The sequence below is a fragment of the Gallus gallus genome, chromosome 8 (assembly GCF_016699485.2).
Source record: "Gallus gallus isolate bGalGal1 chromosome 8, bGalGal1.mat.broiler.GRCg7b, whole genome shotgun sequence".
Lineage (NCBI taxonomy): Eukaryota > Metazoa > Chordata > Aves > Galliformes > Phasianidae > Gallus > Gallus gallus.
The window spans coordinates 1,669,569-1,695,130 of NC_052539.1; the positions used below are offsets into that span (position 1 = coordinate 1,669,569).

The following is a 25,562-nucleotide window of genomic DNA, read 5'->3' on the forward strand; positions in this document are numbered from 1 at the left end:
ATCCCAAATTTCTGGCTTATGATTTCTATGTCAGAGCTGACTACGACAAACAAATTGCCTTAAGTGTAATGTGACAAGTGTGTATGGGGAAATTTCTGCACCAGGGAGCTGTGCATAAGGATTGGGTGTATTGAGTAGTCCAACTGCCTAGTGTTCATAAAGAAGAGCCCCAAAGGTAATTGTAGATGATGTAGATTACCGGAGTCCCCAGTGTATCAGTGGTGATAAGAACCAAATGAGTCCTTAAGATACTTTCTTCCTTCTTGCTATCTATTATGTGTACCCTGCTTACAACTTAGCCTTCATGGTTAACTACATGTATACATACAAAATAGTAGCCCAGTGAGAAAGTTAATATTCCAATATGCACTTAAATAGGGAGTGGGTAGATGGGCAGAGATAAGGGTATTGTGTTACTTGAGATAATAAGATAATTATGTAAACGAGTGCAGAATGCTAACAGACATTCTTAAACTCCGAGTACAAGGCAGAGAGAGAGGCTGACAAGGAAGGAGTAAAATTCATGCGAGGCCTATGGAGTTAAACAACTATTAGGATAAACAGTAAAATACAGACAACTAAAACTGCAATCTCTGAAATGGCTTATTGTAGACTAAGATGAAGACAGGTACAGGTTTCTCCTCATAACAGCTTGCTTACTTAGAGCTGGATAAATTAGAGATGCTTGGGGAAAAAGCCGTGCTTTCTTGCTCAAAGTACAACATTAAAAACCATCTTTCTTTCTTAAATAATATAATGTGAAATTGTTACCTACCTTAAGCTCTCTAAAAAAGATGCTACTCCTAGCCCACTCGACGATGGAGAATAGGGTTTGGTCAGCCATTTTACACATAAGCCCAAATGTGTTGAGCTTCTCGTGCTTGCTTCTGTTGGCTTGCTCTTGCTGCAGGTATGCCATGATCTTTGCTTGGACTTGTGGTTCATCTGGCTCACATTTCAGGAGTTCCAATATCAGATGTGGAATACTTGCCGGTGAGCTTGTTTGATAACCATCCATGTATGAGTAGCCCATTATTGACTCTGGTGAGCTAGTGTAAGGGTCAGGGTACTCGGACTTGATAGCACGGCTTGGGAAGTGGCCATATGTTTGGTAACCTTGCAGGCTGCCGTGGGGTGGCATCGTCATACTAATTGGAGAGGTTACAAAGGGGCTTCTGTCATAGTCTGTGGGAGGCAAGGCAGTATGGTTCAGAGGTAGGCCTTTGGAGGCAGAATGGATGTTCTGGATCGCAGAGGATATTGTCAGGTCAGTTGGCATAGCTTGGATCACCTGAGTCATGGCTTCCAGTTTAAGTCCATTTGCTCGGATAAGAGCTTTCTTCTGCTGCTTCAGCGCCCTGTCTCTCTTGTACATCGGTCCAAACTTGTTTCTGCCGCCGCGCATTCGGTCAGCTCGCACAGCTGTCGGGAGAGAAAGAAGTCAATCATAATGAGCACTGGAAATGGACATTCTGTAACAAAACATACGTCAGGACAGAGCAGAAATGAGCAGAAATATTTTTCTTTTTTTTCAAATTTGAAGTAGTATACTTCCTCCTAAAGAAGGAGTTGTTTGATTTAACAAGTGTCACTTGTTTCTAATAGCTGAAATAGCACATGCACATGGCTAGCTCGGAAGGACTGCTCTTCACAGTGGTTAAGACATGGGGACAGACACAGTGGTTGTCTGCAGGAGTTTCACACCTGCTATGGGATCACGTGAAGATCTCACCATGTATTTGGTTTTATGTCAAGTTACTGTGTCAGTAAGAAATGAGGGCTGATGTCCAGAATATGTCTGAGATGTATCCAGTAGAACACATTACCTCATTACAGTCATACCATTAAACATCTGTAATGTAAACTGTGAAACGTTCAGTAGTCACAAAGGAGAGAGTATCTTTTTTCCTGGCAAAAAGGAAATGCTTCCTTTGGAGGATTCTGTTCAGGCTGGTGTGTGGCTTTAAGACCTTTCTAGGTAGCTGAGCAGCCCTACAGAAACGTTGGGCTGCAGTTGGAAGGCGCAGAGAGGAGCTGTCAGCCTGCTGCCTGCCACGTAGAAGGAGGAAGTGACACAAACTATTGGCGCTGTTTCGGCTTGTAATATGTCTGGAATTAGAAATAATTAAAACAAATCCACATCAACAGCTGCCTTGGGAGTCACGCTGGTGGTCTGTCACAGCAGTGACTGTCACCGTGCTATAGGTGCAGTGGACTCGTGAGGAGCTCTCGCCAAGCCCACCTCGCCCAACGGCAGTGACACTGAGAGAGGAACCTTTGACAGCAGGGTGACATGTGGAGACTGCTGAGATTGCTGGAGGTTAAGTTCTTGAGCTTTTTATCTTAGGGATTAGTAGAACATTAAAAATTTATTCTGGATGCTGGATATGCATAATGCTGTACATTATCATAAGGACTTTAACGTTTAATGATTCCTTATTTTTTTAGTGCCTGGTAATTTATGAACCAGACTTTAAGGCTATATATATATATCACTATCAGGGAAATACACATATAAATGTCACAAGTATTTACAATTACGGAAGCATGTGTTGTTAATAGTTATCTAAAGAGAGGAAAAGAAGTTGTACGGGTGTACAGCGAAGGGAGCTGGAGTACACTTCTAAAGCGCCTTTAAAACTACATGCACCTTACTTACGTTTGCAGTCAGAATGTTCTTAATAATGCTGAATGTTGGTTTTGAGTGAGATGTAGAAAACTAATTAAGTCGCAGTGCTGCCAAATGTAATTAACTTTAAATCTGCATACCCAGTGCCCTTCCAGGTATCCAGAGTTAACAGCTACACAGCAAATTCTATTAGCAAAAGCTCTTGGTGTAACTCCTACAGAAATTAGGTGTATTGCATGCAATCACAGAGGCACAAAAATTGGACCTGTATCATTGCCCACAATTGAGAGGAGTTTTTATCCTTATTCTCTGCCAGCAAGGAGAAAATTGGTTATTTTTCTGCTTGCATTTGGATGTGTGTGCAGGGCTTGGGATGTGTAGTGCAGCGTCAGTGGTAGCTGAGGCTGCGGGCAGACAGAACAGCGTCGAATTCATCAGATTGCAGAGGGCTGATTATTCTGTTGATCTTCAGTTATAGCAACAGTTTTCCTCTGCCAAACTCAGGTGACTGGGGCTTGTCCTTTATGGCTCCCTTAATGGCTTATTGTATCCCTTGTTGGTCTGATTCTTCCTTGTTAGGTGGGTCAGGTAAATGCCATTTCAGCACAAAAGAAGAATAAGGAATTTAGGAGGATGTGCTTGGTTGAGTAGAAATGCTATTTGCTTTGAAATCTCAGTTTATTTTATTTATCAATGTTAGAATCAATTTGAGTCTCACATTTGAATCTCAATGACATTTTTGCATTTTCCTTTTCTGAAAGGGTATGGCATCCTCTTCATTCCTTTCTGTACAGGACAGAGCCACATGAAGTAACAGTATACTTCCAAGTCCTTGTTCTTTCATTGGTTACAACATCTCAGGTGTAGCATCACAAAAGATATAGGACATAACTTTAGAAGTTTTTGGTCCTTAAGCCCAGGAGCAGGTCGCTGTAAGAAAGGACTTGTACATTCTGTGTCTCTTTTTGTGCCACATCATCGGAAAATAATGCTATAAAAAGAATCCTGGATAAAACAGGAATAAAATCACATCGCTCTAACAAAGAATTTCTAAAATCTAGATGCCTCTTACATATTTAGTTTAATCTAAAGTAAATCCTTTCATAAAGCTGCAGAACTAATTTCCATACTATCTAGAGCCCTTCATTTGCAAGCTTGGAAGTACTGAAATACCAAAGTACATGCATGCACGAAAATGGAGCGTATGGTTTTGACAAGTTCTCAGAGATGTACCATTTAGTTGCTGTTGGTGTAGGAAGCCACAGTTTCATTGAACATAAGCCACCTCTTGCTGCAACTTCTAAAATGTGATACACAGTGTGATGTTTATAAACCGGTGTTTATCATAGCGTGTCCTGCTGCAGGTGGTATGGGCAAGGCTGGGGCTCTTACCTTCTAGCTTCATTCCAACGCTGAGGCATTTTTGGAACCGGCAGTAAGGGCATCGCTTCCTCTGCGTTTTGTCAATCTGGCAGTTCTGGTTTTCTATACACGTGTACCTCTTGTTGTTCTGGACGGTCCGCTTAAAGAATCCCTGCGTGGTAGATAGAAAAGTCAGCCCGTATTGCTCGAATGGTGTGCTTCAGCATTTCATTGCACAGAAAGGACTGTAATGTATTTGTGAGGCTCTGGTCAGGAAGTTACACGGTTGGTTTTAAATGGAAGTTCTACAGTTGGTTTTAAATGAAAGTGGGATGTATCCAGGAAAAAAGCACCAGACCCTACAGGAGCTTCTCCTGAGCCAGGGCTCTGCCTCTTAGACCTGCATCACGGCTTAGCGAGAGCGGCTGTAGGCACAGTGGAAGGGGAAGCTGGGCAGCTCCTTCTGCATGGCTTAACTGTAAAATAAGTGTTCCCTTCAAAGCAGTTCTCTGTAAAATAAGGAGGAACGCTGTGGCAAAGATAAAAACAATACCGAATACCTCTGGTGAACGTGTATCCCAGTGGTGCGTGCTAAAGGCATAAGTGCTTGTTATTCAATTCTCATTGATTTTTTTAAATGAAAATATAATGTGCCAAGTTAGTTTTGCCATGCAACTGAGTGTTTTCAATTGCTTTGTTCAAGCCACGGAGCTTCCTTACAGTGCATTACTGCGATGGCTGTAAAGGTCTTTGCAAATTTTTACCTGACAAATTGGGCGTGCCATAAATTCATATATATTTAAACTTTAGTGTAATAAAACCATGCAGATAAATTAATTCCGAAGCAGTTAAAGGTGGTTCCCTTAACAAAAGTTTTATTCTCGAAATAAGGAACAACTGAAAAGAAGTGAGACGTTTATAGCTTTGTGTCAGGTGAGCTCTGGCGGTGCCCACTTGGAATAAAAACAGCCATCGTCACAGAAATGTGCCGTGTGGTACCGAGGGGTGGGAAATCCTACAGCTGTGTGGGACTTTGTGCGAGTGAGCCGTGCCGAGGGGACTCTTACTTTGTCCTCCGGGAAAAGAAAGAGCCCAAGCATATGTAAATCAACGGAGATCAGTATTTGGGGCAGTTAGGAACAAAAGTTACGCTATAATTACATCACTTTACAGCAGCAAAACACTTCAGAGTAACTCTAAAGCTACGATGGGAAACAGCCCACGTTGTTTCTTCCCTTTTGTGCAAAGGAGATCTCTCAAAGAGACTTCTAACCCTGCAGCATCGTGGTGCTTCATTTTTCGTGAGAATCTAGCAGGAAACACATGAGAAACAAGCCCAACTATGGAACAGCTGCCTCAGTTCGTCTTTTTTGTTTACATTGGAAACTTTTTTTGCTGTGCTTCTGTTTGCATGAAGTAATGAGTACAGAACCTTGCAGCTCTCGCAGGTGAGCAGCCCGTAGTGGTACCCCGACACCTTATCTCCGCACACCGGACACAGCTCCTCCAGGTCTTCGTCGTAGGAGTAATTCACCATTTTAAACTGAGACACTGGGAAGAGGAGAAATAGCACATTCTGTTAGGATTTACGTTAACAACTCCCTTTTTTCTGCAACTGTTCTCATGTAGAGGAACCGTTCTCTTAAAAGTACAGCACTGAGAACTGCGGAAAGTTCGATGTTTCAGAGTACGGCTGAACTGCAGCGTGCGGCTTCTGCCCAGCAGCAGTTCCGTACGGCACTGAGCGGGTGAAGCCGAACCCCTCGGCTCCTCAGTATTTATGTTCGCGGAGTGCTCTTAACTCGGCGCGTAGCCGAGGGAATCACAAACAAAATGAGTTCGTTTAAATCCGAGAGCGATCAGGAACGGGCTTTAAAAAAGCGCAATGAAAAGATGAAGCGTCACCGCCGTATTTAAAGTGACTCGGTTCGTTTCCTTTAAAGTTTTCTTTCAACATCAGCCTGCAAATATTTACTTAGCCTAGGCTTGTATCTTGCAGCCCAGCACTTCTGTGCCGCGTTGCAGTCAAGTTACTTACTTGCTAAGCAGGAGCTCGTGGGCTCGTGGCGACCGCCGCCCCCGGCTCCGCTCCGCAGCCCGGCCCCGAGCCGCCGCGGGAGCGCTGCCCGCAGCTCCGGCGTGCCGCGGCCGGGCACGGCGTCGCGCTCAGCCTCGGCGCTGCTGCCCGGCCCCGGTGGCGCGGGCGAGGAGCGGGTCCCGGCTCGGCACCGGCGTCCCTGGGGGTCAGGGGCTGGGCGCCCCGCGTTCGGGCCGCTCGGGGAAGGGGCCGGGGAGCCGCCCGGTGGGCGCACACGGGGCTGAAGGCGGGCGCGGAGCGCGGTCGCTCGAGTCGGGCTCCCTCCGGAGAGCCCGTTCGGCAGCTCCGGCGGGCGATTCACGGAAAGCGCGTCCTCCCGGAGCGGCGCCGCCGATTTCCCTCCCCGGACCTCGGGTCGGCGGCGGCGGAGGGTTTCCCAGCGGTCGCGGGAGGCGCCGGGCGCCCAGCGACAGCGCTCGGGACGTCGCCTCCCTCCCGGTAGCCCCGCGGCTGCCGCGGGTCGCGGGCGGCGGAGCGACCGTAGTCCGCCCGAAGCGCCCCGGGGGGAGCCCGGCTGGGGGCCGCGGGAGCTGCGCGCCGGGGCATGAACCCGCCGGCACTCGGCCGGGGCAGCGGCTCCGGGGCGGCCTCGGCACGGCCGAAGTCACCGCCTGCCAGCGGCGTGGGGCGGCGGCGGACGGGGGAGAAGAAGGGCCCGGCCCTCCACTCCGCTCCCGCGGCCGCCGCTCCGGGACCCGGCGCTGGGACGGAGTTCTCTCTCCTCGCAGGAAAAAAAACAAATGGGAAAGCAGGGGTTTTCCGAGCGCTTGGCGGGGAGCCTCCTCTGCGGGCGAAGAAGGGGGCGGGCGGGCCGCCCCCGGCGCATCCGAGCCCCCGGCCCACCCCGCCCCTACTTCCCTGCGGGCTCCCGGGAGGACGTGGGACGGCTTCCAAAGAGCCACGGGGCAGGACCCGCCGCTCGGGGCAGGCAGGGGGCGGAGCGGGCAGCGCCCGCTGACGGGGCTGAGGGAACCGATTCCTCGCGGCGGCCCTCCCCGCAGCCCCCGGCCCGGCCCGGCCAGCCGAGGCGCTTCCAGCTCGGGCGTCCCGCCGTCAGCGCGGAGGGACTCGAAACGATTCACGCGCGCCGAGGCTCCGGGCGAAGTTTCGCACCGCGGCCGCTGCCACCTGCGCTGAGCCCGCGAGGCGCCGGTGGCGGCCGTCCCCTCGGGCCCCGGGGTCGGCACGCGGGCTGCTCCCCGAGACTATACCGCGCGGCTCCTCCGCCATAAACTTAGCGATAGTTTCGGGCGGAGCGGGGCTGGGACGCCCGCGCCGTTCCGACCCGCGGCGGTGTCCCCGAGCAGCGGCCCGCGCGCGTCTGCACCCTCGGGCAAGGCTCCCGGCCGGGCCCTGCCTCGGTACGGCTCCGATGCCTCGGGCTCCGGTGTCCCTCCGAGCCGCGAAGGCGCGAGTTCGGCGGAGCTCGCTGGCGGCAGCCCTAAACTTTGGCAGGACGCGGTGGCGGTTTGCAGGGGTGGGGAGCCGAGCGTGCGCGGAGGGGGAGCGCCGTGCAGTTCCCCCCTTACCTTGCATGTTTTCTGGCATCTGCCCCTGTTCCCCATTCGACCGGGCGAGTCCCAGGGCCTCCGTCTCCACTTTGGGCAGCATGACAAGGCGGCTGCGGGCCGGGCTGGGGGCTCCGTGTCCGTCCGCGGCACCGGCACCTGGACACGGCAGCACAGGTTTAGCGGGACCGTGGGGCGCTCGGCGGCCGATGCCTCTTCTTCCTCCTCCTCCTCTTCCCTCCCTCCGCTCCGCGCCAGCCCTTGCCCCGCTGCAGCGGGAGCGCCGAGCGGCCCCGGCCGCCGGGAAGCGCCGCCGGGTGCCCGCGGCCGGGAGAGCCGCAGAGCGGTTGTCGGTTTGCAGGCGGCGGGGGCGGAGAGGAGAGGAGAGGAGAGGAGGAGGAGGAAGACCGGGGGTGTCGGAGAGGAAGGAGCGACCCCGGGAGCCCGCAGCAGCTCCGCCCGGGGCTCAGCGCGGCGGCAGCCCGGCGCCCCGATCCATGCGGAGAGGCGCAGTGCACGGGAGCGCTCTGCCGCCGCCGGTGCTGCTGGACAGGGTTCCCACCCCCGGCCCCCTCCTCCGTTCCTCCCTCCTCCTCCTCCTCCCCCTTTCCCTCGCCACAAGTGCGGAGGTGCCGAGCCGGGACCTCTCGCCCCGGACCCGTGGGGAGGCGCTCCCGGAGCCCGGGGGCCGCGGGGGGCTCCGGCGAAGGGGGGGCACCGACGCGGCTCTCGCAGCCAATACGGAGGAGGAGAAATGAGCGACACCCCCGCGCACACACGCGCGCATACACACGCTCGCACACGCTTGCACAGCGTGATCGCCCCCCGCACGCTTGTTGGCCGGGCTGCGGGGCCGGGGCTGCAGCCGAACCCGCCCGCCCTAGAGCAGCCCGACGGCCCCCAGCCCGCCGCGCACCCCACTGCAGCTCCCGTCTGCCTCCCGCGGGACCCCCGGCGCTCGCCTGTCCTCCTGCGGGCGGGCAGCGGGAACCTCGGCGTCTGGGGAACCCCGGCCCTCGGGACCCGCTGCCGCCTCTCTGCCCCAGAACCTGAACGTAGCGCGCGGAAGCTCGCCTTATGTATTCTGGCTCTTTGCGTCTCGTTTCCCTAAAACTTCTTGCGAAATCTATCGGTGCCGGCTGCATCGTTTGCACAAAATCCGATGCCCTGGCCGAGCCATCGCTTGAGCAAGAGCTTCCCTTCCCCGGCTCACGGTGCGGTGAGCGGCACTACTCCCCGCGTTACCCCAGATAACTCGTTTCTCTCCAGCGGGTGTCTCAGCGGGAGCTGGGCGGCCCTGCGGTGCGAAGCAGCCCCGGGGGCGGTGGGGTCCGCCCGTCCCGCCCCACCCGTCCCGGCCGCGCTGCGGGCACCGCGGGCTCCGGCCGCCCCCACCGGGCGGTGTGGGCTGAGTGCTATTGTCACCTCTGCGAGCATCCGAGACCCCCCGCCCGTGCTGCTCTGAGAGTTCAGTCACGGTTATGTATATTAAAAGCTGAAAAATATTCGGCGCTGAAAACTGCTTCCGATTGAAAGCGAGGCACGGAACTGTGCGGCGCTGGGGACCTCTTTTCCCACCGGCTGGGACAGATTTCGGAGCAGCGGACCCGTGTTCGAACTTAGAGCCGCTGTGATGAACGAAAGGGAGCGGAGGGGGAGGGGGGAGGGAGTGCATCGCGCGTGCCATTTAGTCCACAGTTCGAACTGTTCTCACCCACCGACGGCGAGAGCTTTGCTTAACTGAGTGCAGACCCCGAGCCAGCCCTACGCAGACAGAATTTTGTCTGTCTTTCCCATTCGGTGCAGGGTGTTCAGCATTGTGGGGCTGGACCTATCACTCAGTGAGGCTCGGAGCTTACGGGCTCCTTACATTTTGCCATCCCCCTTCGGGACGGAGCACAGGCAGGGAAGGTTTGGTCTATGTCATCGCGTTATTTCTCAAGCTGTAACTTCACACCTTAGCAGCTCTCCTGCAGCGCGATGTAGAGGCGCGACGAGCCGCGGGACGCGCCAGCGCGGTGCTCTGCGGGGCGGCCGAGAGCCCCCGAGGGAGTGCGCCCGTCCCCTGGGTAGGAGCGGGCCGGGCCGAGACCGTGCGGCCGCCGGGGAGCATCTCCGCCGGGCCCCAGTCACAAACGAGCCCTCGGGACGGCGTCGCCGTGCGGCGTCACCCGCGCCGGCTCCCGGCTGCGGCTCGGCTCGGCTCGCCGGGGCTGAGCGCAGCGGCGGCTCCTCTCCTTCGGGCGCCCGCCCTGAGGTTCGTGGCTCGAAGCTCCGCGCTCGGGCCGGGGGCCGCGGCTTTGGGCCCGGCGAGGGGGCGGCCCGCTGAGCCGTCGGGGAGCCGCCGCTCCCTCCCCTCCCCTCTCGGTCACGCCGCCCGGCGAAGTCCCGCCGAGGCGCCCCGTGCCGCCGCTCTCGTGAGTTCTGCTCCGAGAGAGGCACCCGCGATTTGGGCGAAAGCCGGGGAAGGGGGCCGCGGGCAGCCCCGGCAGAACGGCCGAAACGCCCGCACCTGGGCCCGGCCCTGGCGGCCCTCCCCGGGAGCTGCGGTCTCACTCGTGGGCTCCGTGTCGTCCTACCGGGGAAGGCTTGGGCAAGCTCGAAGTGTGCGCTGCAGTGCTGCTCCGCCAGCCATCGCTACAGATGTATGTACTTTGGAGAGCTTATTACACATCCACGTTTCTCCGAAGTAACAGTTTAGGGCAGTACACATTATAAATGATACCTGGTCCCTCGTGGCTACGTTTAATTTAACATGGAGTTCTAGCACTCATGATTGCCTTGAGCAACCTTAATTACCCTTTCTTCTAATCTCTTCTCCATTCCTTACCAAGTTCTCCAAAGTTTTTTTTTTTTTTTTTAAATGTGATTTCTCTCCTGAGTTTGCCTGCCTTGTTCTGACTTTGCCTGAAGGTCTTGATTGACGTGTGTAATTATAATTATAAAAGATGATGGCTCGGGGAGCCTCCAGCAGCCTTGATTAGCACAAGGAGCAAGACCTGGAATATTTTATACTTCCCTATTTAAATGTATGTACATTTAATTTAAAAAAAAAAAAAACACACACACACAGACTGATTTTCAATAATTTGAAGCTGCTTCTACCTCTGTTTGAAAGCAGAGGGTTCTGTGCGGTGATACTTCGAGCTCCGATTTCTTACGGCTTCAAAGAGGCCGCAGAACTGGGGCAGACGTTGCACACACGCAGGGACGTCCCCATCCCCGAGGATCTGCTCGAGAGCAGCAGATAGCGCTCCCTGCCACCTCTGCGGGGGGAAGCGGCCCGAAGGTTGGGTTTATGTTCCCACCGAGCCAGCTGTAGCAAGCTCGGGGTCTGCACTCCTCGGGGGGGGGGGGGGGGGGGGATGGGGGGCATCCGAGACAAACTTTGCCGAAACAAATGAAAGAAAGAAAGGAAAGACTGAAGTTTTCTGTTGAGAAGTCTAAATGCCAAGACAATCAAGAGGACTTATAAGGAAGTATTTAAGAAGGAAAGAAATCCTCATCCGTTCTCTGCCCTCCCCCATACTTTTCCTCTGAGCATCGCGTTTGTAGCCCCGGAGTGAATCTCAAGGATCTCTCCCCGAAATCGGTGCTTTCAGCCAGTTGTGGGTGAGAGTCCCTGCCGGCCCCGGTGGCACCCAGCCCCAGCGGCACCCAGCCCCAGCTGGCACACCTCCCCGCGCTGCTCCGTGCCACCCCACACCGCCTCTCGCCGCCCCAGCCCCGCACACACACGGGCAGTGCCCGCAGGCAGGCAGCGTGTGACAGGGCGGCACGAGCAGCTCCCCTCTGCAGCTGCAACGTTTATAACGCGGCTTCTGCTTCATCTCACTCACCTCTCACTCCCAACTTTACGAGACTCTCTATACCAGGAAATATCTATCTATCACGGGCTCTATTCTAATTCTTTTCCTTTCCTTTTCTTTTCCTTATTCTTTGTCTTTTTCTTTAACGACAGGGAGAGTTTCCTGAAACCTCCGAAATGGCACAGAACCACGATCTCCTCCCATCACTTTGCCAAGGAACACTGCTTTTGGTTCCTAGGGATTCAGTTACGTGGAGGTTGTTAGTGCCCCCGACTCTTTAGAAAGGCTTTAGAAAGTTAACTGTCCGTTCCAGAAAACTGCAGAAAGCACCAAAACGTACTTTATTTTTCCGTACTGTTTTTGATCCGCCGTCAGCGAATCAGAGACAGCGATCGGACTGCAGTGCCTTCCGAAGCAAAACGCACACCACAGCCTGTTGCGTTTCTTGTGCTGCAAATCATTCCCTGCTGCCTTACGGAGATGCCGATCCTCTCCGGTCCGAACCGGAGAGCTCTTTCCAAGCAGTCAATTATTGACCGAGATGCTATTTTTAACGCCCGGCCGAGCTAACTGCTGCGCGCTGGAACGCCCTGCTGCCTTATAAACACCTGGCAGCGACGGGTGATGCGAAACTACGGGATACTCCAGGGCGAGGAGCGCGTCGGGCCAAGTGGGTGGCAAAGCACCTCCGTGATTGCTTTTCTTTTATTGCCGGTGACTCACCGGAAGGCGTTGCGATGCCGCACCCCGTCCTGCCGCAGCCCGCCGGGCTCGGGGCGCAGCGCGGTGCCCCCGGACGGCTCGCGGCAGCGGCTCTCCCCGGCGGCTCCCCGAGGGGCTGCCGGCGCTCCTGCGGGGCCCGGGGAGGAAGCGAGGGCTGAGGCGACGCGGCCGGCACGGGCGGCTGTAGGCACGGGCGCCTCGGGAGAGGCGAGCCCTGCCCGGAGCTTGCGGGGGGGTTCCCTGCATCAGCAGCACCAGCAGCGAGCCGCGGCCTTCGCCACAAGCCAGCCTTTAGCCTAACACGCTCTAAGAGTCGGTTTTGCAAGTAGAAAACATGCTAGTTTTCTTTCTTTCTTAACGCTAAATGATTTGCCTTCCGTAAGAAGACGCATTCAGTCCCAGCGCTGCTCGGACCTGTTGCCGCTGACCGCGCGAAGGGAAAACGTCCTCGCTCTGGCCGGGGCGCGGAGGACGAGCAGCGGCGCCCCTCCCCTCCCCTCCTCTCCTCTCCCCTCCCCGCGCCCGCCCCGCAGCGGAGCCGCAGCCTCAGCCCTGCACGGAGCGGCGCGGAGCAGAGCGGGGTGCTCAGCCGCGCCTCCCTCCGGGGCCAGGCCAACCGCCTGGGTGCAGATACCCACCCAGGGTATGTGTTTACTTCGCTGGTGGGGTCCGTCTGTCTCGGCTGTGCTGCCCCTTTGGAGCTGCGCGTGGAGCATCTAGTTATAAAGGCTGCAGCCTGGTCTGGAAATACTCCAAATATATTTGTGTATAAAGCAAGGCTCCTGTCAGGGCTGAGCGCTGGCCTCTGTACCATAAGAGATAATTGATTTCTATCCTGCACAGACAGGCTTAAAAATGAAATTTCTTTTGCTGAGGCAACTGACCTTGATCTGCTGGTGAAAAGTAAAAAAAATAAGAAGGAGATGTTTTAGGTCTGTTCCTCCCCCCTCCCCTCCCAAATAGTGATTATGTTTTGAAGCTTGCAAACTTTATTTACAAAAAGTAATTTAATAGCTGATCTTTATCGTGGGCAAACCCCGAGCTCATAGATATATATGTATCATCTAAGGGTTCTCCACACATAAGTGTATAATCATAAAACAAACCATGAAAAGATAAAATAGCGTTGTTTATGTTGAGAAATCTCGATAAGGATTGTGTATGTATGAAAGCCTGTGCATTATTTATAACAATGTATTAATATATATTACTACCCACTGATGCACATATCGGCTCTGCAGTACATATGAAGTACTTGTGGGATAGGTGAGTAAACTCTACACTTCAGTAATGCTTGTGTCCACTCTGCAGTGAGGCGCAGCTCTTGGTGCAGATAATTCTTCCCTGCCGCCCTGTGTAAGGACAGGCTGGGGGCTGACCTCCGAGATGCCCACATGGCAAGCTTTGCTTGCTCTGCTGGCCAAAATCCTCATCCAAGCCTGTAAAGACAGTATTTGCTGTCTTTGTCAGTCATGTGAAAATGCATGATACGTGCATTCTAATAGTAATAACACATACAAATAAACCTTGCCAGACTGGAGAGCACTAGTTAGAATACCGTAAAGTGTCAGAAATACATTAAAATGAAGATGGCAGTAAGTATTACACAAGCTGAAAAGCCTCACAGTAAGAAACTGCAAGATTATTTGTCCTGCTCTACAACTGTTTTTTCAAGTTAATGAGACACTTATTTCTGTTAAATAATCATAGCTAATGCTTACACCAATTGCAGTGTCCCTAAGGATGCTAAGACAACAGTGTGACTGGAGGAAAATCCAGCTGGTTGAGTGACTTTGTTCTGCCTAGGAATCCAACCAGAAAAAAATCATGGCACTTCCAGAGGACCGTATGATGATCTTCACCTGGACGATGCGATGTGCTAGTGAGAGCCTGTGAATTCCAACTACTTTTTTTTACTACTTGACTGTAAACCTAAAAGCAGGTGTCAGCTCCAGTCTGGCTGTTTGCTCTCTGAGGGGCAGATCCACTCCCCTTTAAATGAGAGAAGGAGTTTTATTGATGTTTATAGGAACTGGACGAGGCCAAGAGGAAGCAGGCTCACCCCTGCAGCGGTATGTTGCTGCTCCGTACCACGGACTGACTTATCCCAGTGCATAAGCACATGGCTGCCTGTTCATGCACAGGTGCCCCCAGCAAGGGCACCTCACACACCCGCCTGCTTTGCTTTGTTTTGGGGATGAAAAAGCAAAGGATATGCTGAGAAGGACTGCACGGAAGGGAAAGTCCAGAGGTGGGATTTAGTCTACTTGGTATTGGCGCAGATTGTGCTTTTTCCATGGAGGGATGGCTTTTCCTTCTGAATATACACTCTCCAGAGTAAATAAGAGCAGGATCCTGCTCCTTCTTATATTTAACCCTAAGGGCACATGGTGGTCAGGGTACACATGTCAAGTTAGACATGCTTGTCAGGAATGCCACCGGGAGCTGTGGCAGTGCAAGGCAACAGTCCTGCCCTGGACACAGAGCACCTAGGATTTCAGAGGCTGCCTCGGGATTCAGATCTGCTTCTCCTGGGCCTTGCTTAGTGAATCTGACCTGGTATTTCCATAGTACGGCACATGTGAGTGCATTTTGGAAGTATGGTGACAACAGGGCTTTGCTAATTCATGACCCTCTGTCCTTCGTATCTACATGATTTAGGGAACCCTAAATTTATTTGGTGTAAGTATGATGGAGAGGAATGTCTCATTTTTCCTTCTTCTGCTGTGGATGGGTACCCTGACAGAACAGTCATAGGGCGTTATTGTCCAGCCATTCATTCACAGCCCAGTAAAGTGTGCTGTGGTGTTGGGCATGGCCCTTGTGTGGGAGGTGTGGAGCAGGAGGAGGGGGTAAGCAGGGAGCTCCTGGGGGCCGGCGGCCTGGGGCACAGCTGGGTCCCAGGTGGGAACCCATCCGTGGGTACCCTCCCCTTCCCCCAGAGAAGCAGCAGCTCCACCTAGGAGATCAAGATCAGGTTTCAGCTAGATTTGAGGGTACTTCCTGCAGCATTTGCTACGCCCTCCAACGCTGCGGTTCCTTGATGGTGAGGGACCCATATCACACCCTGCATCAGGACGAGTGCCTTGCCCACACACAGTGACGCACTTTGGGGCAAGAAGACAATAGTGATCCCTGGTACACGGCCCTGGGCCAAAGCTCCCTTTTTCATCCTTGCCATAATCTGTCGTGCCAAGGCACAGCCTTGCACAGCCAGGGGCTGCGGGACCTGCAGCGTGGCTGGGCTGCCTTGCACAGGCTGAGGAGCCTCCCAGTCCGTGTAGGAGCAGTCTGCTTTAGCATGCCATCTGCAGCCCTGCTGGGGCTCCACAGCAGTCCCTGCAGCCCTGGGCAGCTGGGGCACAATGCCCCTCATGTTGGCAAGCCAGAGCAACCCACGCCAGCTGACTTTCTCAGTGCAGAGCGAGCGGGTGCTGATCCATATCCTGCTGAAAGTGTTTACTTCTTCACTGCTCTGAGGTATCAACCGACCTTCACTATCCAGCCCGTTTCTACTAAATGAATATATGTATGCATTTCTAGATACTAAAAAGAATCTGCATTTAACATCCATGTTACTTACAGAACAACAACAACAACAAAACCCTGAAAATATTCCTGAGGTTTTATTCAATAAGAACAATCAGGCCAGAAGCAATTTATGCTTTTCACCAATGCTTATACACACACGTGCATATGCAGTTTCTTAGCTATTAGCAATTATAGTATTTAAAAATACTATTAATGGCCCAATGGTAAATTTGGCAATCACATTATCTCTGCAGAAAAAAATCATTCACTCAGTCACCGGCTGTTTGCTTTCATTTTACATAGTGTCATAAAGTTCTCATTTGCCTGAAACCACATGTAAATTAATCAGTTTTGTTTGCTTGCCCAACCACGGTGATTTTTTTTGGTTTGGGCAGCCTCAATCTCATCTATTCACGCAGAGTCATCAAAACAGAAAACTGTTACTTACCGACTGATGTAAGTCCATGTTTTATAGATTCCTGTATGATGGCCGTGTGAGAACCAGAAGACATTATTGAGTGTAAATATACAGTACCCTTGGGTGCAAGGTGTACAGCATTGAGTACGGAAGAGGTGCAGCCTGTAAACTTTTCTGGCCTTGAGACCAAGGCTATAATAACCCTCAGTGAAAGTCGGAGTGATGAACAACAACAAAAAAATTATCCCAGAATTCAGAAAGTAACAAGCATGTCTTTCGGTGGACTCTGTACTTTTTCCAGCATTAGTGACCTGCTGTAAACCATGTATCCCATTTCATGATAGTCTCTAATCAGAAGAATTGGAACTTGTGATAGGTTTGGCCCCATCACGTGATTTAGTACAGCTTGATAAGAAGGCCCTGTTATAAAGTGACAGCAGAAAAGATAAGAACTCTTGGCAGATAATGACAGAGAAATGATTAACCCGGAGTGGAGAGGTGCTATGAAACCCAGAGAGTGGAGGGTTGTAAAGTTGTGGGGTCATAAGATTATACTAAGTGGATGAAAAGCCATACCAATGTAAGTGTAATGACTATAAACTCAAGCTTGTGACCTATCTTCCTGATGTCATCACCTCTTTGCACAGTGCACTGCAAGCACGGTTGTTTTGGCTTCTGTAAACACTCTCGGGATGGCAAAGCAAGCAAGCGTTAATTCCTTAAAGGAGGGCTGGGAATGTGCTGGGGATTCTACACCCGAGTGACAGCGTGAGCAAACCTCTGCGATGGGTTTGTCAAACAAAGCACTTCTTTGCCCAGCCTGCAGGCTGGAGACAGCTCCAGGTTGTAGCCGCTTAGTCGAAACCGTAACGCTTCTCAATAAAGTAGGAGTTTTACAGCATGGTTAAGCATCGGTACTCAGGATTATGATACATAGATGGTGTTGGCTCACCTCTGAGGCTGCTGAGGTACAGAATGCATTCACAGCATGCAAAATAGTTGCAGGTGCTTTTCTGTAAATACAAATTAGAACATGGGGCAGCTGTGCTGATGACTGGGTGATTGCTCAGCTTGGCTCTGAGTGGCCAAGTCCTGCTTTGCAGCCAGCAGAGGAAGTGTGGGGCACCTTGCTCTGCAGCACCCCAGCCCTGCAGCGCCGTGCCTCGTGGCACCCTATCTCATGCAGGTGGGTAGGGGCTGTGGGCCCTATAGGGGTACGTTGCTGTGCCCTCGGTGCACACTATGGCCTAGGTGCAGTCTGTGGTGTGAGAGCAGGGTCCCGCCTGAATGCTCAGATGATGCTTCATATGTCAAGTCTCTGGGAAAATCAGGAAGTTCTTCCACTGTGGGCTGAATCTGAAACCCCATGAAGTCTGCAGGAGTTTTGCTTTTGAGATTTGCAGAGGGCTGTAAAGCAACATCTGCTCTTTTGTGTGCTTCATCAGGGTGGTTGGACTTGGATGATAAAGCGGTCAGTTTGTGCTGAAAGGGGACAACTTTCCAGGTTTCTCCTGGGACTGGGGTTGTTGTGGCAAACTCTGTGGTTACTTGTAAGGCTTGGACGTTTGGGCCAGGAGCCCTGCGCTGCTGGGCAGCCCCCCGGCAAAGGAGTCGGGTTTTAGAGGGACAACCTGATTGTCCAAATTCTTATTTAACATCTGCCAGTGCATTTTGGATGCTTTATCTACCCTGATGGTGTGTATAAATTGGCCATTTATTTGTTCACCCATTTAACGAGTCCCAATCATAAATATTCATTGTGTTTATGGTACACACAGCAAGTAAAATCATATTGACTTGTGCACCAAAAGCTTCCTGAGTTTCTCCTCCTTGGTTTTACACTTGTGAAGTGAGCAAACTACCAAACTACCTCTCAGCAATGCTGTGAATTATTGTCTTGTAATGTTTGTGAGGTGCTTTAAAAGCAAAAGTATGCAATGCAAACACATCTTCCTATTTATTAGGGGAAAAATAATTTGTAAGTCTGGTTAAACAGACACTATGGGTGTTTTTATGAAGTCACTGATATTTTTTATCTGATTACATTGTCTGGAAGCTAGAAGCCAGCTTTTACCACTGTTTTAATACAAGCCTAAATAATTAGTCTCTCTGTCTATTCCAATTCATCTAATCATCAAATAGCTTTTAAATTCTGTTCATAGAAATACAAACCAATCATTTACTCCATCAAATAATAATAATAAGAAAGCAACCTACGCGTCTTCTAGGACAGGAGATAAAAGTGAGAAGCTGAATGTAAGGCTTGAAACTTTCTACTGTGCCATTGGAGACCTTGCTGGAGCTCCACTGGCCCATATGCAGGAGTGCCTATAAAGGAATCTGCCATATGCGAGGGAGAGATACTAAATCATAGGAAATAAAGAAACTTCGTGCTTTTGGCTTCCAACTAGTGTCATTCCTTTCCTTGTTTTTTGCATCAGTATCAAATGTCAGGGTCACTTAAAAACGTTCTTTTTTTTCCTTTCTGATACTTTGTCTCCATGGATACAAGAATGTGTGCCAGGTGCACGACCAGACAGACTTTCTTTGCCTTTCTTTGTACTGAGTCCAAAGGGGGAGAAACAAACTCATAGGAGAACTTCAGGACAATCTGTATCAGTCCATGATCTGGCATCTATATATTTAACAGGTCTTTCAGGAAGATAATTAATTGAAAACTGTTTGCTGTCTTTATTTTGCCCGTTCTTGTATGATGAAATTGTCCCTTGTTTGTCCCACAGTCAAACATCCCCCAAAGAAGGCGCACCTGATTTCAAAACCTTGGCGGCGATGCCTCCTTTGACTCTTGCACATCAAATTATTTTGCAACCATTTACTATGCAAATGGAATTAGGAGTTCTGTCCTCTTATGGACGTTTTTTTCTCATGGCATTTCATCTGGGCACGTGAGGATGTTTAGGAGCTCTGGAAACAGCTAGAGAGCAGTGACCCCTTCCAAGAGTCTTAAACCCTGCCTTGTCCATGTTGGTGTGAATTTGGTAAGGTCAGCCAAGAGCCTGCCATTTTCTCTTAGTAGATCGGATGTTGCTCTTCTGAATCCAGTGTGTTCCTCTTTATCTTTCTATGCCATCTCAAAGTCATGGACCTCCCCAGTGGTACGTCTCAGCAAAGCTGAGCGCTCAGCACGGCGCACATCAGGTGAGGGACAGAATCCTGGTGGAACTGCGAGTCCAGGGCCAGTGTGGCATTGAGCCTGGCATGGTGCCCACCAGGTGTGAGCTGTTACCTGGTCCTGAGAGTAGGCCAGTTGGTTTCAGCTGTGGCTTTGTTTAAGTGGAGAGAGATTTACAGGCCCTATTCCTTTATCTGGAAATCACTCTGTAAAAACTTCATTTCAGCCATTCTGCCATTCCTCCTGGCAACATCTTTTCTCTTATTTTCATCTTATCTTTTCTCTGCAACAAAAAGATAATTTTTCAGCATAGTCACCAACATTAGCTGTGCATTTTGTCCTGTGAGGAACAAGAGCCTGCATGCCATGCTTATAACAGTCTGCGCCAGTGGAGGTAACCCTCCATCGCTGTCACCACTGCTGAAATGCACCACCCATTGCCTCATTTTGCTGCGTCCACTGTTTGGTCTCCATAAGCATTCAGCAAGTGTCAATGAATGTCAGTGGGTGCCTTTTTTTCTGCATGGAGAAATTTAATGACACATCTCTGTTTCATACGCACTTCCCTGCCAGATACCATTTTGTCAGACTGCTCCTCTGCTGCCATCTGTCATACAGCCAGAAAATGCAATGGCATACTGGTGGGAAGGTCCTACCTCCGTTGCTGTACCACCAACATCCACCTCTGACATAACAGACTTATACATTAAAATTGGAGGCATTACTTTTGGAGCATCCCCAGTGTATAAAAACGTCATGCTTATCACCTCAGTAATCCAATGTAATGTTAAAATACATGTCATTGTGTGCTAGTGATTTTCAGCATATTCAAGTTCAGCTGTGTTGGACAGAAGCGTGGTAAGTTCCTCATGGGTGTTAATGCAAATCTCTTCCCATGATTACTTTAATCTCTTGGAATATTTTTGTCTCATAAGTTTATCTCTGATTGGATGAACACAACTGAATAGAAACCATATTTGAAGAGGAAGAATGAATTGTAGAAGTTATAAAATTGCTTCTTGTGATTTTTTTCCCTGATAATGACTAAGAAAAAGTTTTTTTTAGTGAATATTTCTGCTGATAAGTGAATATCCAGAGGAGGAGGTAAATACAGATGTCTGGAAATACTCCCAAGGTTAAATGAGCAATAGGGGAGCCTCCAGGAGTGCTTAGGAAGAAAACTCAGTTCTGTGCAGAAGGAGCCACACAGCTGTGGTCACAGAAGTCCTCCTTTGGCCTTACCCGAATACCAAAGCAGAACAGGGGAAGCTGTGGTGGGGCACGATTCAGTGCTAACTTTCTGCATTGGAGAAAATCAACCTTTTTCTTAGCAAGCTTTTTCTAGGCAAGTTTTATGCCTGTCTGTTCGTCTGTCTATCTGTGTACCTATGTAAGCAGCTTCAATTCTAATTTCTTGCACAAATCCTTTCCTTCAATAGTCTAACGTACTGGCATTCAGAGAAAAAAGATATTAATTAATTACGAAACCTTTTCAAAGCTTATCTAGCAGCCATTTACTCTAAATAGGAACAGGGTATTTGACCGTGTGAGAAAAGAACAGATTTCTGTGGAACAGGCAGGGGGAAATTACTTCCACGTATGTACCAGTAACAGGTGTTGTGAACTCATCCATCATCTTACACAGCACTCAGGAGCAGAGAGCAGCTTCTCCTTAGAGCATTAGTAATAAAATACTGGGAATATGTTCCTTTGGAGGGAGGAGAGGAGAGAGAGTCCTAAAGTGAATGTTAAGTGGTACTTAGTACAAATCTTTTGAATTTGGTAGCTAGATGCTCTGTTTTTTCCAGATATGTACCTACGTGCAGGGAGAGCAGTTGTGCCCTCTGCCCCCTGCAAAAAACAAGTCCCTCTCAAAAACCATCACCAAACGAGGCTCCGCACCGTCACTTGAGGCAGGATGGGTGCATTAAGTCTTTCCCCAGGATGCTGCATCCTGCAACACCCCGTGTGCTCTGATGAGTTTCACCCAGTCTGTCCCCTGGAGGGGCACCAGGTGTGTGCTGCACCTCTGGCTGCCCGGCCTCGTGTGGGTGCGCCTCAGCTGGGTGCTAATGCAAAGCGGAGGGCAGCAAAGGCACGCGGCTCAGCATGGCACTTTGTGTCCTCCCGGGGGGATCTCCTAGCAGAACCAGGAATGAGGGCTGTCTGGGGGCTGGGGAACAGAGGAGCAGCACGAAATGCCTGCTGCATGGGCTTGTCTGCCACAGGAGGAATCGAGGCTTGCTGTTGGTGTGATGGCTTGGGTCTGGTGCACATGAGAGCTTTTGTTTCTTTCTGCTTTCCCAACAAACAAGCGCAGCATTTGTTCCATTTTCAAAGCCAACTTTTGTTGGGAACAGCAGAGAAAAGTGGGGCAAAGGCCATTCAGAAATAATGATTTCTGATCATTTTATTAATAACTGTGAGAAATGTAGCACCTGGCAAGAGAGATAAGTGGATTTTCCTAAGCTCTGTTATAGGCAGGTAAATACTGCTCTGTTTTATGGCAGTAATAATTAAACAGCGCACTAGTCTTTATCTTGACAATTCAGAATTTAAGGTAGTTGTTTTCTGGAGGCATGTGATGAAATCTGGACACCAGCAACTCCTTTAGATGTAAGCTTCGTGGTAAAACACCGCATCTGTTCTGCCCAGCAGATCTATTTCACAAGCACGTGTGGCAGTGAAGAAACACAGCTTTTTCATTGTCTTCTGAGTCAGGCAGGCACCACTCTTGATAAATATTGCAGTTCTTAAAAAACAGAACAAATAGTCTTAAGATCTGAGAAATGCTTAATTCCTCCAAGAGCCTACCTCCCCAGTACAGCCACATGAATAATAGATTAGTATAACATATTAATTAGTATTTTTATCTCTTTTTGTACAGCGTGCTCAGAGTTTGTCAGACATTATCCTTATTTCTTTAAATACTTGGATGACAATACAAAACGGGAATGACCCTGGAATTGGGGTGTCTGTATTTCTGGGGAGAGTGGGAACCGGTGGGATTTCTGAGGAGCCCCAGCTGGCAGGAACGGCTTTAAGTCAGACCACCGGCACATGTGCTGTGATGTGTGCTGAGCTGTTCTGCCCCCCTCTTTGCATAATGCTCAGACCAAGTCCTTCATCTCAAACTGAGGCTTCGGGGGTACTTCAGCCTGCTCTCTTAATAGCTGTAAATTCACATTAATCTCATGCTAACACCACTGTGCTTTCTTCTGTTCACTACTGCCTATCCTCCCCCCCAAGACTGAAGTGTTTTTTTTATGGTGCAGACAGCAGTGTGCACAACTGAGTTGGATGCCTAATGGTGAGCTCTGGAAAGCCCCATAAAACAAATAAACAGATAAATGCAGGAAGAGAAATTTAATAGAGTAATAGCGGAAAGATCATTTAAAAAGAAGCTTTGATCAGAGCCCTTAAGGCACCAGTATACCTTACTGACTTCAGCTGGGCTCCTCTGAGTCACAACTAGCCTCAGCTGTGCGCCTACCCACATGGCTGTGGGGCCATATAAGCTCTTGGGTGGAGCCTCAGCTGTTTCTTCGAGCTGTGGTGAACGTGGGTCTGATCTTGTCCTGTTCTTTGGGTTTTCTGGTTTAACTGCATGTGTCTTTTATTCTTCCTGATGGTTGTTGGTGACTCCGTAGGACGTGCCACTGCTCTGCTCAACCAGCTCCTGCGCTGTGGGACCGTGCTCCTGGTAAGGTTCCTCCTACCCATTCTGTGTTACGTTTGCTGTTGGCTGCTGGTTTGTTTCCTTTTAAGGTACAGTTGGCCTAGGCTGCTTTCTCACAGCTTTTGTTCCAAGAAGTTACTGCTTTCAGTTCATCTAAAACTCACCAGTTGAAAAACATAGCTATTTATTCAAGGAATGTCTACTCTATTGTTTCTTTTCTTCAAAGCCCACAAGGGGTTCTGGTTTAGGAAACCAAAAATTCTCGGGGAAAGTGCTGTGTTAAAGGCTGTGCTGATGGCAGTGAAGCAAGTGCTATGTGTTAGGTAAACATCTGTTCTTTGATTGCCTGGATTTTTTGTCAGCATTCTTGTCTTGGTGTTGCTGTTCTTCATCTTGCAAGATTAATTTTACTTATATGCAACAGAGAGGCTTTTGCTATTCTTTGTTTAGTTCAGTGAGATTACTGTTGTGATTAAAGCCAGCAGGAGTTGTGCTCATTTTTCCACATTCCACTCTTCTCTCTACACATCTTTTGTAGAAGTTCTCCTTATTCCTTCATGGAGTGGGCTCTAATGCTGGCTATAATGAAGCACATGGGTTTGGTGGGGCTTGTGTGTGCTTTCCCCTTGAAATATGAAGGCTCTTTGCTTGGAATGTGATCCCAGATAGCAATTACGTGGTCTCTTAGGATTTTGTGTTTCAGTGTATAATTTTGGCTTTTTTCTTTTACTATGGGGGAAGAAATGTTGCTCACATAGGCTCCAGTCAATGGCAATTAAAAAGAATGTGCTCTTTTGCTTGTGTGCTGTCTGCACAGGGTCTGACTGACCTTCATGTGACCTTGCTCATGAAGAGCTTGCAGCAGGTGATTGCAGTGTGGCAGGTGTCCCTCTCATTACTTAACTTGCACCTGCAGAGTGGGCAGAGGACTTCTCCTGCTGTGAAGCTGGAGAGAGCCAGGGCACATAAAAGGTGTGGCTGAAGCCTGTTTCTGGAAAGTAGCAACTGCTTTGGGTTACCATTAACTCACAGCCATGTTTGACGCTTCCACATCAGTTCATGGGAGGTAATGACTGAACAATAACAATTGATTTTTATTCATTTCATATTAACGGCATGGGAAGTTCTGATCAGTGAGTGAGGCTGGGTTGCCCATGTATGCAGTGCTATTTTGCAGTGAAAGAAGCATCATCTTTCCTTTCCTGTCTCCCTCTCCTCTGTGTCAAGAAGCTGTATAAAATTCTGTCATTAAGGTATCAAAATTTCACAATCTGTGAAATAGACCATTTTACAATGAATTTCAGTCTTGAAGCAAACATCTGTTAAGCTTAAAATAAATAAATGCATTAGATCAATTATTTACCCAAAGCACACTGAGACGTACGACAAACAGTGAATGACAGAAGAGGGATGGAATGGGGTGGAAGTTCTTTCTGACTCAAAGATCAGCGTTCAGACAAATGTAGAGAGGGACTGACTTGGGCTGGTGGAGGCTGAAGCCAGCTTTATCGCTTGTATTGAGAACAATTAACTAGAATCCTACCATCCCAGGGTGAGCTGCTTCAGTGAATCCACTGACTTTGTGGTTGTGTAAAACACTGGGAATGGGCAGGAGGGGAGGCTTTATTTTGAAGTTTAAAAAGTAATTTTTCAACAGATGGTGGGATTTTGGCAGGTCAGGCCTTTCTGTATCGCTTCTCCTACAGCTTAAGAAACCGGCAGAATCCAAGCAAAATCAGAGCTCAGAGTGTTTCCACAACATGAAAAAAGGCACATTTTGTTACATCGAATGCAGACATTTACCTCGTGCTTCTTTGAGAGTTTGCTACTTGCAATTTTGTGAAGTGTTCATCACATATTTAAAGTATGCCGTGAAAGACCAGAACCTTAAAGAAATACATAACTTAGAGATGATAGGAAGGATAGCAAGTAGGCTTAGTGTGAGCTTGCTTTCATATTGAGCTCCACTAGTAGTTTGTGTCCCTTCACCGTAAGAGATGTTTCCAGAATCATCTGCCAGCTGTATAGCTGGGTGCACAGACTTGCAAGCAAGGAACTAGGTTTCATGTGACGTATCAGTGTTTTTATCCTGGCTTAATGGTCTTCAAAACATCTTTTCAGCATTTTTACATGCGTGTGATGTTAAGTTACAGAAGTGTTATTGGCAGATGTATTTCTATTGACATTTCAGACTAAACAAGGTGAGTCGCTCTCGTTCTGGCTGACACAGTGTAAGCGTATCTGAATGCTGAGTTGTACTGACTTAATGCTTATCGAAGCATTTGTTTGTCACAGCTTTTGTTATGTCCACCCTGCTGGTATTTAAACAGGACAGCCTTAATAACAGAAGGGGAATTCACTGAATTGTAGCACAAACTTTTGGAATCGGAACCCCATTTTTGAAGGGGGGCTGTTAGAACTAGTTTGGCTAAGTTAGTTTCTGCTGGATTGAAGTGCCTGGCAACTTCCTCATTTTAAATGAGGTTAAGTGTCATTAGCTGGATTAAGCAGATAGTGTTTTAGGGCGAAACAGGTGGTGGTGAGGAGGCAAAGCCTTTTTCTTCTTACCTTAGCAATGTGAACGTCAGTAGAGAACCACTTGGCTATGCTTCCTGGATGACAGGGCAGAGATCCTGTCAGTACCAAAAGAAGCTGCCTTGCTCCCACTGCCT

The 25,562-nt window shown here is 49.8% G+C and overlaps 1 protein-coding gene across 5 annotated transcripts in view; it reads right to left on the reverse strand.

Annotated features, from left to right (window-relative positions):
- Nucleotides 1-16,420, reverse strand: part of NR5A2 (nuclear receptor subfamily 5 group A member 2) — an 83,644-nt gene extending 67,224 nt beyond the window's left edge. For 2 of the 5 annotated variants that reach the window (XM_015290243.4, XM_040704509.2), the window contains exons 1-5: nucleotides 16,109-16,420; nucleotides 7,619-7,756; nucleotides 5,424-5,542; nucleotides 4,022-4,163; nucleotides 776-1,422 (exon numbers count right to left, since the gene is read on the reverse strand). In XM_015290243.4, coding sequence (XP_015145729.1) covers nucleotides 776-1,422; nucleotides 4,022-4,163; nucleotides 5,424-5,542; nucleotides 7,619-7,756; nucleotides 16,109-16,172 — 1,110 coding nt within the window. In that variant the 5' untranslated portion in view covers nucleotides 16,173-16,420. Of the gene's footprint in view, nucleotides 1-775; nucleotides 1,423-4,021; nucleotides 4,164-5,423; nucleotides 5,543-6,029; nucleotides 6,892-7,618; nucleotides 8,127-16,108 lie in introns of those variants that run through there. The other 3 variants (NM_205078.2, XM_025152761.3, XM_025152762.3) reach the window with 3 other exon arrangements.
- Nucleotides 16,421-25,562: the final 9,142 nt, after the last annotated feature.